The 15,375-nt window shown below is 41.9% G+C and overlaps 1 protein-coding gene across 2 annotated transcripts; it reads right to left on the reverse strand.

Annotated features, from left to right (window-relative positions):
- Nucleotides 1-5,407: 5,407 nt before the first annotated feature.
- LOC133529774 (zinc finger protein on ecdysone puffs-like) lies at nt 5,408-14,809 on the reverse strand. 2 transcript variants are annotated; one of them, XM_061867584.1, is made up of 10 exons: nt 14,714-14,809; nt 13,947-14,256; nt 13,586-13,749; nt 12,400-12,628; nt 11,948-12,076; nt 10,245-10,383; nt 9,061-9,170; nt 7,814-7,962; nt 6,451-6,619; nt 5,408-6,098 (listed from the first exon to the last, which is right to left on the reverse strand). In XM_061867584.1, the coding sequence occupies exons 2-10, from the start codon at nt 14,247-14,249 to the stop codon at nt 5,934-5,936; spliced, it is 1,557 nt and encodes a 518-aa protein (XP_061723568.1). In that variant the 5' UTR covers nt 14,250-14,256; nt 14,714-14,809; the 3' UTR covers nt 5,408-5,933. The 2 variants fall into 2 exon arrangements, with proteins under 2 accessions (XP_061723568.1, XP_061723567.1); XM_061867583.1 differs by having other exon boundaries at nt 14,667-14,803.
- Nucleotides 14,810-15,375: the final 566 nt, after the last annotated feature.

The following is a 15,375-nucleotide window of genomic DNA, read 5'->3' on the forward strand; positions in this document are numbered from 1 at the left end:
AAAATCAGATTACTGATACATATACAAAACTATATTTATAGTTTTCGGACTATTTCAAAATAACGGACAAGTATGCTTTGAATTATCAAAGCATTTATTTTATAAATAATATATCGTGAAGTGACAAGCAAAACTCACAAGTTACCACAAGTTCATACCCATAATGAACTATATTACTACTAGAATAAGGTTGATTTTTTTAAATTCCTTTATTTTCTTGTCACCTGACGATATAAAACACGATTTCTCCAAAAAACATGAGATATTCAACAACATTCTTAGTTCTGTAGGGCTAAGATGGTTCCATTTTTATAGCTTGTCACTATGCCCGTCACTTTCGCACTTACATACTTGTTAGAACGTGACAGGCATGGTGACAAATGATAAAGAGCCGACCATCTTAGCCCTACTGATTATTTTGCCTAATAGCAAGGTTTATTTAGTCTCGTTTGTATGTTTCAATCGCTCACTTTTATCAAATTTATATTATTTTATCCTACTATATAAAAGCATACATTGGCCAAAAAAATATTCATGCAGATTTTTGGCTATAATTTTTTAGCAAAGGCAATACGTATAAGTAATGACATTTCGCTTTTTTATTTTTGTTATTCTAAAATGGGTTGTTGTTTTTAACGTTTTCAACGCCAAAGACCACTAAAACGGTCATCGTCTGTCGTGCCGGCGACGCCAATGACCATTAAAAAGGCTATGGCGGACGTTGTCAAAGCGACTTTCCTACTGTCAGTTAAGCTTCATATTCGCTCTTCACCAGTTAACTTTTTGGCGTCCATGGCATTTCTTGACACGTGTGGAAAAGCGTTGAAAAGGTTAAATAAGATGAATGTCTATGCGACTTATATTTAAATGAGGATGGACTTATTGGGAAATATACCTAAGGTCAATCATCGTGTCACTAGAAAAAGGCGTTGAATAATTTGAAGCTAACGTTGTTTTTCAGTCACGGCCACTACTGTACCACTACGGTTGTAGTATATTCTAGAAAGTGTAGTTTAATGTTGCGGATTGCACACTTGGGAGTGTTGTGGAAAAGAGGATTACGTTCGTATGGAGAAGTGGTCATCTATTGTCCTCTTAACCTATTGTCTACCCAGAACGGATTTTATTGGCCAAGAAAAACCCAACTATATTTGACAACATTTTGAGGAAAAACGTATTTGTTATATACGGAGATTATGGCCATTTCAACCAGCCGAGAAGTAATTTTATTAAAATCAAAATAAAGCTGCTTTTCGATTGTGAATTTGCTCGCCGTAACAATTCTGGGGTGGCCCGTGCGGGTGGAGATAAGTGTAACAAACAATTGGCCGGTAATCTCTGGTTTGGGGTCTATTTCTTAAATGGTATTAGACAAATATCATTAGTGCATAAACTGTCAAGTCGTATGGGTTACCATGACAACACTGTATATAATATTAGATATCCAAAAGCGGATTCTTATGTTTGACATAATTATTAAAAGTCATAATGTAATGATCTCATAACTGTGAAACTGTTAACTTTTCAGGAAATTCTTTAGGTTATCCTATATAGTATATAGCAGGGGTTCCCAATCTTTTTCAACATGCGGCGCAGTTACATGTTTAGTATTTTGCAACGGCGCCCTTGTAAATTTAAAATCAGGGTCGAAAAAGAGTGACACGACGCTATATTATTTACCGATGCGAGCGCTCAAATAGGTACCCGCGAATATTTGTGGTTTCGGATAATGATAGAACTCACGGCGCCCCTCTTTACTTTCTACGGCGCACCAGGGCGCCGCGGCGCACACTTTGGGAACCCCTGGTATATAGTTTAACTTCTGGGTTGGGAGGTTAGATGGCAGTCGCTTTCGTAAAAACTAGTCAAGCGGATGGTTACCATGAGTCGTGGCAAAAATGCCAGGATAACGCGAGGAAGAAGATCCTATAGATAGGTTAGTTATGTTTTATGGCAATCCTGAAAAGTTTTGTGTTTCTGAGAAAAATTAAATGATGACTAACAAAAATGCGTATAAACAATACATTATGACTTAAAACTTTAACCTTTGGAGTGGTAGGCTGTTAACTCTTGACCAATTATGTCAGTAAAATTTGATTAATTGAAATAAAATCCCTACTCATAGTGTTGTGTTCCCGCCGGTGAGTAAGGTTGCCAGAGCTCAACGGGGTGGGTATTAGGGTCGGCAACGCGCATGTAACTCAGGCACTCTTGCAAGCGTACATAGGCTATGCCATCGATGTAGTATAAAAAAAAAATTCCAACTCTGAAATGGCATATGCCACCTGAAGAGTTATGCGAAACATTAGAGACCCCTTCGAGAGATGGTTTCCTGGGTAGGTAGAGGGGTGGTGGTTGTTGGCAGCTTGGTAGAGGACAGGTTACAACATGTGCCCTCCCTCCCGCTAGTGTCGGCCGCGGCGGGCGCGCGCGGCGCGGGGCGCGGGGGCCGCGCGGGGTGAGGGGGCCGCGGGGGCCGCGGGGGCGGGGGGCGCGGGGGCCGGGGCGGGGGGCGCCGGGGGCTCCTCGGCCGGAGCGGCTGTCGGCTCTTCTTTTATTTTTATGATAGGCTTGTCGTCTTCCTCCTCCTCCTTTTCCTCTTCATTTTGTTCTGCCAAATAATTAAACATTACTTCCTCTTTTCAAATTTAACCTTTTGAACACCACGCCTGTCGCCCGCGACGCGTAACCATGAACCTTGTCGGTACGCATGAAGGTTGATATTGAGCTGAAGCCGCGCGCGTCATGTGACGTCTTTGGCGATCAAAAGGTTAATGATGACTCTGACGGACGCTATTAAAATAAACAAGATCGAGTGCAGAGCGGTTCGACCTCGCTCGACTAAAAGATATAGATATCAACATTAACCCGTCTTCTCCGAGACGACACAGACGATACCGTCCTCGAAACGTTCCTAATATTATATTTTCTATGTATTTGGGTGAATCAACTTTTTGTGTTTTGTTATCCTGTCCCGTTGTCCAAGGGACAACAGTGGCACAGTTCGTTTGAAGAGACGGTGTATGCCGTTCTATTAACAACCTTAGTAGGGGGCCCAATATGGACATTGGTTATAACGACCACAAAAACGCAAGTTTGATACATTTAAGTACCATAAAAACAGTATTTCAATGAACTTTTGTCCCCTGGACAACTAATCGTAACCATGGCAACGAGTGACGCTAAAAACTTGATTCTCCCATTTAACCATCAATGAAAATGTATATATTATGCAATGTGTTCGTGCACGTATACGTGGAGCCGTTAACCACGTATCACCCCCGATACCGGTGTTTTTTGTCAACCATTTTAAAAATACACCCTTTCAAAGTTTTATGAAACTACTGCACTTGGTTAATGTACCATTATCTGTCCATTTATGTGTCACACATTTAAAAAATTATAATCATTCGATAGCTTATGAATTAGGACATAAAATGTTACAGAGAATTTTCCACAAATACACGAGAATTAATAACGAAGATAAAAATTATCTTCAAAAATTTACTTTTTTCCCCACATATTTTTTTTTCGAAAAGGAGGAGGAGGAGGTCGTTGACCTGTACTTTTTTTATTCCTAAAAGATAGTACAGAATATCAACTAAAAAATGACATCAAAATGATAACCCTAGTCAAAACATTTCACAAGTTACACTAGTGCAAATAAGACCTGTAATGTACGACGAACTAAGTTCCTTTAGTTCCAAATGATAATTCGGGCGGTGGGCAATCATTCTTTAAAACTAAGCTAATCCTCATCGTACTATACGTGGTTAACAGCTCCACTATACGTGCACAAACATAAGTATATCCTACACACTTAGTCCATTTATCTAGTAGAATCATTGTACTTTTTACGCAGGTCTTTGAAAAATAATATTACATTTATATTTTGTAAATTATGCAATTTTTTAAATAGTATATCAACATAAAGCACATTTATTGCTACACCTTTTTTATATATTTTTTTAAACAACATAGTTGCTACTGGCACAATAACATATATTTGCATGCTCCAGACTATAAACTCTAAAAAAACCGAATATTGATGGCCATTCTGTCCTTATATTTTTTTTTTAGCTAGTTTAACATAAAATGCATTACGAATATTAAAATTTCAAGACTGTTTCAAACTGTAAAAACCAGCAGTAAAAACTAAAATACTTCAATAATGTCCTTTAATATTTACTATTTATTTTTTAATATCTTTTACACAATGAAGTCCTATTTTCATTTTCTACAGACCCTCGTCGTCCTGCAGGCCCTCGCCCTCGCCCGGCGCCCAGTCCTCCAGCGCGTCGTCCGGCGGCAGCTCCGCGCCGCCCTCCTCCTCCTCCTCTGCGAACAGATTATAATTATAACCAATATTATTTCAATCAGACCCGACAATCCTGTACAAGCTAAACACCATCAACAATAAAATCTCAAATTAATCAACATTAATTACAACACTGACAGCAGTCATGGCCGCCCAGAAATCAAAATTTAACAAAAAAAACGCAATTTTGATAAAGACATCCACACGTACAAAAGTATTAAATTGAGGGAAGAGCCTGAATCCTCTTCTCTCAATTTAATACTTTAGTAAGTTTCAATCATATAACAATCTATGAATTGGATCAAAAATAATATTACGCATTTAGCTTTTGTGCATAAGCTATTACAAGCTAGTCGCTTCCAGCTGCCGTTCTCTTCGGCCTCGGCGTTGCTTGTTGACCCTAGTTCGACTGCTTAGACTCACCCTTCATACAGACGTCGTCGTCTCCGACTCCGTTGGCCTCGTGCCCGTTCTCGGAGGTGCGTCGTCGCTTCCAGTTGCCGTTCTCTTCGGCCTCGGCGTTGCTTGTTGACCCTAGTTTGACTACTTAGACTCACCCTTCATACAGACGTCGTCGTCTCCGACTCCGTTGGCCTCGTGCCCGTTCTCGGAGGTGCGTCGTCGCTTCCAGTTGCCGTTCTCTTCGGCCTCGGCGTTGCTTGTTGACCCTAGTTCGACTGCTTAGAGTCACCCTTCATACAGACGTCGTCGTCTCCGACTCCGTTGGCCTCGTGCCCGTTCTCGGAGGTGCGTCGTCGCTTCCAGTTGCCGTTCTCTTCGGCCTCGGCGTTGCTTGTTGACCCTAGTTTGACTACTTAGACTCACCCTTCATACAGACGTCGTCGTCTCCGACTCCGTTGGCCTCGTGCCCGTTCTCGGAGGTGCGTCGTCGCTTCCAGTTGCCGTTCTCTTCGGCCTCGGCGTTGCTTGTTGACCCTAGTTTGACTACTTAGACTCACCCTTCATACAGACGTCGTCGTCTCCGACTCCGTTGGCCTCGTGCCCGTTCTCGGAGGTGCGTCGTCGCTTCCAGTTGCCGTTCTCTTCGGCCTCGGCGTTGCTTGTTGACCCTAGTTCGACTGCTTAGAGTCACCCTTCATACAGACGTCGTCGTCTCCGACTCCGTTGGCCTCGTGCCCGTTCTCGGAGGTGCGTCGTCGCTTCCAGTTGCCGTTCTCTTCGGCCTCGGCGTTGCTTGTTGACCCTAGTTTGACTACTTAGACTCACCCTTCATACAGACGTCGTCGTCTCCGACTCCGTTGGCCTCGTGCCCGTTCTCGGAGGTGCGTCGTCGCTTCCAGTTGCCGTTCTCTTCGGCCTCGGCGTTGCTTGTTGACCCTAGTTTGACTACTTAGACTCACCCTTCATACAGACGTCGTCGTCTCCGACTCCGTTGGCCTCGTGCCCGTTCTCGGAGGTGCGTCGTCGCTTCCAGTTGCCGTTCTCTTCGGCCTCGGCGTTGCTTGTTGACCCTAGTTTGACTACTTAGACTCACCCTTCATACAGACGTCGTCGTCTCCGACTCCGTTGGCCTCGTGCCCGTTCTCGGAGGTGCGTCGTCGCTTCCAGTTGCCGTTCTCTTCGGCCTCGGCGTTGCTTGTTGACCCTAGTTTGACTACTTAGACTCACCCTTCATACAGACGTCGTCGTCTCCGACTCCGTTGGCCTCGTGCCCGTTCTCGGAGGTGCGTCGTCGCTTCCAGTTGCCGTTCTCTTCGGCGTTGGCAACGCGCTTGTTGGACTCTTGTTCGGCCTTCTCGGCTTCGACTTCGGCTGCTTGCTGTGAAAAAAAGGAGTTACCGAGTTTAAATATATATCAAAGATATGTTGCGGTTGAAGATGCGGAAAGTGCAGCCATGGTCCAAAGTTAAACAACGTGCGCTTGAAAACTCGATTACCATATAATGTACAAACAGCAACACTCTGAACTGTCCATCGGTGAACCTTATGCCTCTTGTAATATGGTCCACCGATTGACAGTTAAGTGTGGGCGATGGTTTAGGTCTTACAGCGACATCTACTTTGCTTTACGTATTTAAAATGAAGGTATGCTTGAATAGGAGCATGATGCAATTCCATATCTGTGTCCCACTAAATCCCTACTGCCAAGCAGCAGAGAACCCAACTCCTACCTGTTTAGCCTCCTGCTGCTGGGTCAGCAGACGCGTGAAGAGCTGATGATGACGCCAGGTCCTAAGATGAACTTCAGCGGTCTCATCGCCGTCCAACAGCTTGCGGCACAGCTTGCACTGCACGCAGTGGAAGGGTTGCAGGAAAGAGGCACCCACGCCGCGCTCGGTGCTAAAACAGATACATAAATTAAATAGCCTTTTATTTCTTGCGAATTTTAACATTGTTTGGTGTTTAGAATTAGTCTTAAGTTCACTTATAGTTTTTTAATGTTAGTTCTAAAATAATTTTTAAATGGATTTTAATATTTAGCATGAACCCCGTCTTCGCAGGTGAAAGCCTCCTCCAGAGTTTTCCACTCATCTATCTTGAGCTATTTGCATCCAGTTTTGACCAGCGATATTTTTTATTTCGTCTTCCCATCTAGTAACAGGGTCTTCCTATACCGTTTTCCTAGTGGCCCTTTCCATGACGTAACATTTTTACAGAAATTTGTCTCCGATAGAAAAACCTCTGTCAGAGGTTAGATTGGAGAGACTTCCTGACTACCGAAGATGAACTCCAGTTTATTGGTATAATGTACTCATAAGATGATATTCTTAAAAGCATACAACTAGTTGTGAAAATTGAAATTCAAGTGTGGCATTGTGAGAAACGGCAGGTAAAGATTGTCAAATTGTGTTGTACAAAAAGTTACGAAGTACATTGCAATAAAAATGAGAAAACTGAAACAATCTGATATTTCTCAATAAGATTTTATTGTTATTATATAGTATTTTATCTACAGATTACTGAAAAAAATTAACTGCTTCATAATTAGTAAATAATAAAAAAATATACTAGATAATTCACTGCCACTTTATTACTGAACCGCTCTTTATGTGTAATTTTTCTATTCCTCTAATTATTTCGTGCACTACACGTTATAAAAACTTACCATTCTTTATATCCTGCTACCCTAAGGTTGTCTGGAAGAGATCGCTTACAGCGATAAGATCGCTTTCTTTACATTGTAAATCCGTTTTTAAATTTGTTTTCTTTGTAGTGTCTGTCTCTATCTCTCTCTAGCCCGTCTCTAGGCCCGTTGGGTGTAGGCCTCCTTCATTTTATGCCACTCGCCACGGTTCTGTGCGACCTGGAGCCTCTTCTTCCCTGAAGTCCTTTTGGTGTCGTCGTCCCGACGCATCTGGGGTCTACTTTGAGGACGTTCCTCCGCCCATGGTCGCCACTCGAGTAGTCGTTTACTCCACGAATCGGTCTTTCGTGGTATATGACCAGCACTTTGTGGTGTAATAAAGAATATTTACTTTACTTACTCATGTCCCAAATGAGGGATAACAGTATTAAATCATCATCAGCATTTACCTGTAGGCGGGCAGCATATCGGGCGTGATGCTGGACAGGTCGTCCCCCTCCTTGTAGTCCAGGATGGTGTTGTCGTTGTCCAGACTCTCCTTCTCCGGCTTCGCCTCCTCGCCTTCCACCGGCTCTGTCGTCACCTCGGCCTCGCCGTCCTATGGAATTAATAATAGGCTAAAGAAAAGTGTTTTTGGTATCTGCCGATCTGGTTTTAGAACGCGAGCCAGGAACAATTTCCGTGACCAATCGCGCAAATGTAGTAGTTAATATAATATGATGAAACCTCGTGGACGTCAACTGCCGCTCCGTTGGTGGGTTGAGGAACGACAGCCACCGAAATACGTAAAACAAATAAAATTGACATCGCCTCCCGTTTGATACTTTGTCAAATGATAGTTCAGATGCTGTTTTTAATTTTAAAAATCGTCAGCTGGTTATATCGCGGTGGCAAGAACATCAGCTGGTCGCATGAACATGTAAAAAAATAAGCGGTATATCTTTTATGATAGCAATAACAAAATAAAACTTTGCATGTAGCATTTCATCAGGCGTAAACGGCTGAAAAGCCATCAACGGATTACGCAATTTACACATTACACATACTCTGCCGCACATAGTGGTGAGGCCCATATTTTTTACATGTTCATTTTACAGCTGACGGTTATTCCACCGCGATAGAACCGGCTGACGGTTATTTAAGTTTAAAACAGCATCTAAACTATCATCTGACAAAGTATCAGCCGGGAGGCGATGACTGACGAAATATGCTCCTGGCCCGCGGTCTATTTGCTTAGTGTTGGTTATGTGAGTTTAAATTGGAAGACTTCAGCCTTAAGAGAAAAGCGGACAGCCGTTTCTCCATACAAACGTGGTCCCCATTTTCCTCTCTGGATATTCACATTATGGAAAATATTCTTACATAATTTGATGTATATTAACCATAGCTATGCCCTTCGACTTTTTCGATTTTAAGATTTTTGTAAAAATTAAGAGCCATAAACAGATTTCATACAAATTTTTAAATGCTCCCAACTCATATAATTATTAAAAAATCGAAAAAAATCAAACGTAGGGGCATAGCTGTGGTTGATATACAACAAGTTGTGTCAAATTATTTTCAATAATGTTTATATCCAGTGAGGAAAATGAGGACTACGTTTGTATGGAAAGGTGATTTCGCGCAGTAGTCTAGTAATTCTAGTATGTTATTTTCTTAAATCGTAAAATAAGGGACAGCCTTATACTGCGTATACCTCGTTGCCTTCCTTTTCGGCGGTCTTGTCCTTGTCGTCCTGCGGCTTGCGGCGCTCCCGGTCCTCCCTCAGGTACGACTGCTCCATGGTCAGCGTCGAGATCACCATCACTGTTCAAATTCATCTTGTTAAATCGAGCGGGTAACTTATTCGATTTTTAAATGGGGGAGGGGTCAGATGTCCGAACGAGATACACTTATGAAACTTTCAGTAGGAGTAGCAGAGAAAGCGCTATTATTGTTTGTCCTTGTCAGTCTCATTTTTTTCACGGTATATGTTAGTATGGTTTATGGTGGGTAACCCGACCAAATTACGTAGGTGGTTTTGGTATGTTGTCAGGAATGTTAAAACGTGTTTTTAATTTTGGCGTATTGCGTATTTATGTTCTGTCCCTCACGGGCGCACGCGTATAGCATATCTATACGATCCTACTATCTATGAGAAAAGGCAATTGGCAACCAGTCTGGCCTAGTGGGTAATGACGCTGCCTATGAATCAGAATCAGAAATATTTATTGTGTAAACTGTGTAGGTACAAGAATATGACTATTAGGTCATAAAAAGTATAAGTTGCAGGCGTACATGGGCTACGGAGACTGCTTACCATCAGGCGGGCCGTATGCTTGTTTGCCACCGACGTAGTATAAAAAAAAATATTAGGTACATTTTTTGATAAGTATCAACAGTTTTACCCTTTTCCGGCATACAATTATTTTTATCTTAAACTAGGTTTTAATATTTTATCTTAAACTATATTTTAATATACATTTAGGTTTACATAGTTAAAAAATTCTTTTAAGTTATAGAAGACTTTGTCCATTAAAATGAAGCCGATAGTCTTGGGTTCGAATCCCGGTAAGGGCATTTATATGTGTGATTAACACAGATATTTGTTCCTGGGTCATAGGGTGCTTTCTACGTATATAAGTATGTATTTATCTATATACGTATGTATATCGTCGCATAGTACCCATAGTACAAGCTTTGCTTAGTTTGGGTTTGTACTGTAGGTACTAGGTTATGATATACATACATATAGATTAATACATAGAAAGCATCCATGACTCAGGAACAAATATCATTGTTCATCACACAAATAAATGCCCTTACTGGGATTCAAACCCGTACCATCAGCTTTATAGGCAGGGTCAGTACCCACTAGGCCAGACCGGTCGTCAATATTACCTTCCGGCTTGGGCTTGGTGACCAGCTCGTTCTTGTCATGGATGTTCCGGAGGTGCTCCGCGCTGAGTCGGTGCTCGTCCAGCTCGATGCGGGTCGGCATCTCCTTGTGGCAGCATGTGCATGTCGGGTGCAGGTATTTCTGAAAAGAGGGCTTAGTCAAGTAACCTTCATACACATACAGAGAAGTTGTTTCTTGTTTCCAATGATTAAACTGGAGCCCGATTGATTTCTGATTGCGAATTATAGCAGCCAAAACTGGGGCAGTTTTGGACTGTTTTCAATGAACTAGGATAACTATTAGAAGTCAAACTATAGCTCTTAAATTACCGTGGGGTAATTTAAGAGCTATAGTCAGTGTATTGTGCCGTGAGCGACTTAATTGTACTGGGCGCATGACAGTGTGAAATATTGTAATGCGGAACAAAAAGAATTTTATTTAAGCCAATCTAAACTTGTTGAAAAGACGCTCTTCAACAAGCTCTTCATCGAAAATGGCAATGGGCAGGTCATGTAACCAGATATAAAAAAAAGAAGGACATTAGTAGCAACAAAATGGACCGGACCGGCAGGACGGAGGCTCCGAAGAAGGCCCAAAAAGAAGTGGATAGACGACATCTACTCCGTCGCAGGAAAAGACTGGCTCCAAAAAGCCCAAGACAGAGATGAGTGGAAAAAAAGTGAGGAGGTTTTCACCCAGCAGATGGGATCTGCAGTCAGCCCCAAAACAAAGTTGAAGAAATAAAAATAAATAACAATAATCTGACTGTAGAACAAATAAAGCTTTAATAATAATAAAAAAAAAAACTTGTTTTATAAAGGAAAATGGTGTATTGGGTTACATTCAAAGCTGTGGGCGGGGTATATTTCTGCAGAAGGGATAACTGCTAATGATATAGATTATCATATATGTACAGTCAAGTATTTAATTCAGTACAAGTACACAGAGGCGGCGTTAGGCGTGGGCGACGTGGGCCACCGCCTACGGCCTCGCGGCCCGAGGGGCCTCGCGCCTCAAATAAGTACCTATATCTCGGACACACCGTAAAAATTAAAAATGTTCGTTATTTCTTAGCGAGGCCCTCTGGTAGTACCTTGCCCACATACAATTTTGGTCTTGCCCCGCCAGTGCAATTACATACCTTGTTACAGTGACAATAAAATCCTGGTACGAAATGATACAGAGATTAAATTCCTTGACCATACGAATAAGTATCAGTCATGTGGACTGTTACCTGGCTGGAGCACAAATTACCTTACAGGAACACAAGTTATCTGACTGGAGCACAAGTTACCTGAATGAAACGCATGTTACCTGACTGCAATTAGAGTTACCTGGCAGTACCTGAGTTATCGGTCCCGGGTACGTCCTTAAACTACGTCCAAAAGAGAGGTATGGGCATGGTGAATGTCATTTTGCTTTGTGTGGTAGGGCACAGCACAGCAGATGTCATTCCAGATCTAGCGCAGAGCCCAACTGGGGAAGTACCTCCACCTTACAGAAAACCGCAGCCAAATAATACTAGACCCTACTCATAGTGTTGTGTCAGCCAGAAGCCAAAAAAGAAGAAGGTTGCCAGAGCTCAACGACGGTGCGGAGTCCTCTGGAGTTGCTGGTGTACACAGGGTACGGAGACTGCTTACCATCAGGCGGGCCGTATGCTTGTTTGCCACTGACGTAGTATTCAAAAAAAAGTACAAGTTACCTTGAGCTTGCGGTGGCCGACCGTGGTGCGGTGCACGGCGCCGTCGGCGGCGTACATGTCGCACATGGCGCAATAAAAGTCGCGCGGTGGTTGCTGGCCCGATTTGCGCGTACGTTTCATCTCCCGGATCTGTGATATGAGAACAAAATTAATAGTACGATATAAACATAAAGGGAATTAAAATGTTATACTAGTATTACTTTTTATGTATTTTCAAAGCAATCTAGCTAGAGTCAGACCAAGATAAGTTGATAGCCCAGAGGGTGCAAGTGTGAAGTAAACGTCATAAGTTTGAAGTTTAAAATAACCCGTGCACTGTCTGCAATATCAAAATCGCTGCCAACTTATCTTTATGTCAAATAAAGTAATTTAGTAATTTTTATACAAGAGCATAACTATGTTGGCATAAGCTTGCGGCGGACTCTTAAGTTTGAACGTGACAGAATACCAACCTTATATTCCTGCCTCATAGTATCAGCAGTGAGCGCATAGCTCTCTGCAGTCTTCTGCATCATTATAGCATGGGCTCGGCCGCTCAGGTGGTTCTCGAAGCTCCTGCCATCCCACATGCTCTTATGGCAGATGTGGCACCGCAGCAGCTGGGCGTCGATGTCATCGTAGCGGGTCTTGGGAGTGTCCTTCTTGGAGTCTTCATCTTTGGAGTCCTTGTCCTTGTCTTCGCTGTTGTAAACTTATTTTTGAAAAATGTGTATAACAGATTATGTTGTTTAGAAATCAAGTTTGTAACCAATACATTTTGTGAGTAAAATGACAATTTTAGACAAAAAATGTAATAGCTTTATGATCAAAATTGATTTCTAAACGATGGGAAACAATAGGAGCTAATGCTACATTTTGCTCCTGTATTAGGAGTGAAGATACGGCATGAATACTTCTAAATCAGAGCCCGAGTATGGTTTAGATAAGGAAAACTAAGAAGTGTTTTACATTGATTTATCAAAGGTAAGAAAATTGCATTATAACTTTTACTTTGCTTTAAATAAATCATTGTAATTTAAGATACTTACTCTTTAGATGGTCCATGTTTGGATAACTTTTGATTATCAAATCCTTTGGGAATTGGATTGGAAATGAGTATTAGAAGTTGTGCAAGTAAAGAATTAATCGATGCTTCAAGCATCAAAAAAGATTGTAAGTTGCACAAGTAAATAATAAATGTGTTGTGTTCAAAACAAAAGGGTACTTATTGTTGGTTGTCAATAAGACGTTATTTCCATAAAGATTCAATTTGAAATAAACCTTGTTGACAACCGTTGAAAACATCACAAATGATGTACCCTAAACAAAACAAACACGTAAGGAAGAGGTGAATTATCCGCAGTCCGTCAGGTCACTGAGAAATCGTAACACTTTTTCTGGTGTCTTCCTTTAAGAAAATGTGAAGACGCAAGAAAAATGTGGCTCAGAGGTGAACCTCACGGACAGGCCATGTCCGTGGTGAAGACAATGTGCTATTTGTGTCCGATCTCCGTTGAGGATATGTCTAGAAATTTGTGTCCTCCGGAAAAGGTTTCAGAGTATCTTAACGCCAATCAGGCTAATCGTAGGTGAACGTATTTTATACGCCAAGGAGTAACGTTAGAAGTGCGGCGTCTGAACGCCGGAAGGAAGGCTTACCTCTCCTTGACAGGTTTAGCCTTGGAATCGGCTTCCTTTTTCGGGGAGTTCTTGTGGTGGTGGCGCCCATCATTGGGCCTGAACGGCTTACGATTCATGTTGATACGCTCACCCGTGCGACTGTTGTAATTCCCCGTACGCCGGAAATTACCCTGATTGCCCATCTAGGGGAGTACAAAAATGTTAGTGCATGGCACATAGGCCTAGAGACACGCTGAAAATTAAACTGTCTCATAAGTTTTGTTTTCAGAAATGACATGAATGCCACAAGAATATTCAAAGAGCTCATGCATTGGAATTTTATCATTAACAAGTAGAAAACCAATTTGAGGAAAACCATGTAATTAATGTTTACACTTACCCGATTAGGTCCACCATAACCTCTGTCATAACGGCCCATGTCCGGTCCGAAGTCCCGTCTGATTGGCATGTCCAACAGAGACGGGACAGGGTTCTGCCGCGGCTGCAGCAAGTTGATGATATTGCTGGCCAACGCCAGCGTAGCTTCGGTAGGGACACCGGAAAGCGGTAAAAGGTTAGGTAGGGATCCGCTCGGCCCACCACCCTGCCATGGCGACACTCCGGAACGCCCAAAGTTCTTCCCGCGATCATTGTGACCGAAGTCCATACGACGACCGCCCCCCTGAGGTCTTCGGTTGGCCATCTTCTACCTAAATGATTATTTGCCGGTCAATGATCTGAATGTAAGATGGATGACAATGATATTGTAATGCGCAGTAGAATCGATCAATACGTATTTTCAAATATACATGTTTGCATTTCAGCACATAAATCGCAAGGTGACATTTCTGTACCGTTAATATTGATCGATATGATACGATGACTTCGTTAATTAATAAGGCTTTAAAGTTTTAATTTAGATTATGAATACTGTGGACACTGTGGTTCGTCTCTTTGTTGCGACTTAAATTATTTATAAACAAGTAACTATAAATAAAACATTGCACCAAATGTTTTTAACGACTTAATTTAGTTTCCTTTTCAGCATGTTTTCAGCACTTGACGTAGGTATTATTTTTCTTATGTAAGTTAGAGGCCTAATAACAAAAAAAGTACTCACTTAATTAACTGCAACAACCACAAACAGCAATAAAATCAGAAACTCACGATAATGACGAAAACACAGCAGGATACCACGACCGCAAAATGTTAAACCAAAAACAAAATGGCAGAGATGAGGAAGAAGCTGACAAATGGCGGGCCCAAAGAGCATATAATCACTCGGGCCGACCCGGCGCGGCGCTGCTACCGGCGTTGGCGGCGTTTTTTTTTTTTTTTTTAATATGGCTTACTGTTGATTGCCAGTGTCATGTCGAGCATATAATCACTAGCGTTTACAAGCCAGTGTGTGTGTGTGTGTAGCCAAACCAAAAAAAAAAAACGTTCAGAAATTATTAATGCAAGACAAATTGCAATCTTTCAAAACAGTTAGAACGTAGTGATTATATGCTCTTTTGATTTGAAAACAGTGACTTTCAAGTTTCGCAACCGGGCTCTTACTCAAGGAGTATTGTAATATTACTCGTGCTTACTTTTAATTTATTTGTACAATAAAGGACAAAGTAAAACAATGAATTCCCTAGTAATACCGTGTTTAGCACAGAAAACTTCAACAATAGTTGCCTGCAAATTTGAAGATGGAGTGATCATTGGAGCCGACTCTCAAAGGACTTCAGGGGAATACATCAGCAACAGAACAGCCAACAAGTTGATTAAGATTGATGACCGCATTTACTGCAGTGGTTCTGGATCAGAGGCCAATATTCAAT

This window comes from Cydia pomonella, chromosome 21 (assembly GCF_033807575.1).
Source record: "Cydia pomonella isolate Wapato2018A chromosome 21, ilCydPomo1, whole genome shotgun sequence".
Classification (NCBI taxonomy): Eukaryota; Metazoa; Arthropoda; class Insecta; order Lepidoptera; family Tortricidae; genus Cydia; species Cydia pomonella.

Excerpts from the sequence above, each read along its gene's own strand:
- LOC133529774 (XM_061867584.1), bottom strand. The coding sequence starts at position 14,249 with ATGGCCAACCGAAGACCTCAGGGGGGCGGTCGTCGTATGGACTTCGGT. Across the intron at positions 12,629-13,585 it reads GCTAAACCTGTCAAGGAGAG|CGAAGACAAGGACAAGGACT; the intron begins GTAAGCCTTCCT and ends AGTTTACAACAG. Across the intron at positions 9,171-10,244 it reads CACCAAGCCCAAGCCGGAAG|TGATGGTGATCTCGACGCTG; the intron begins GTAATATTGACG and ends GAATTTGAACAG.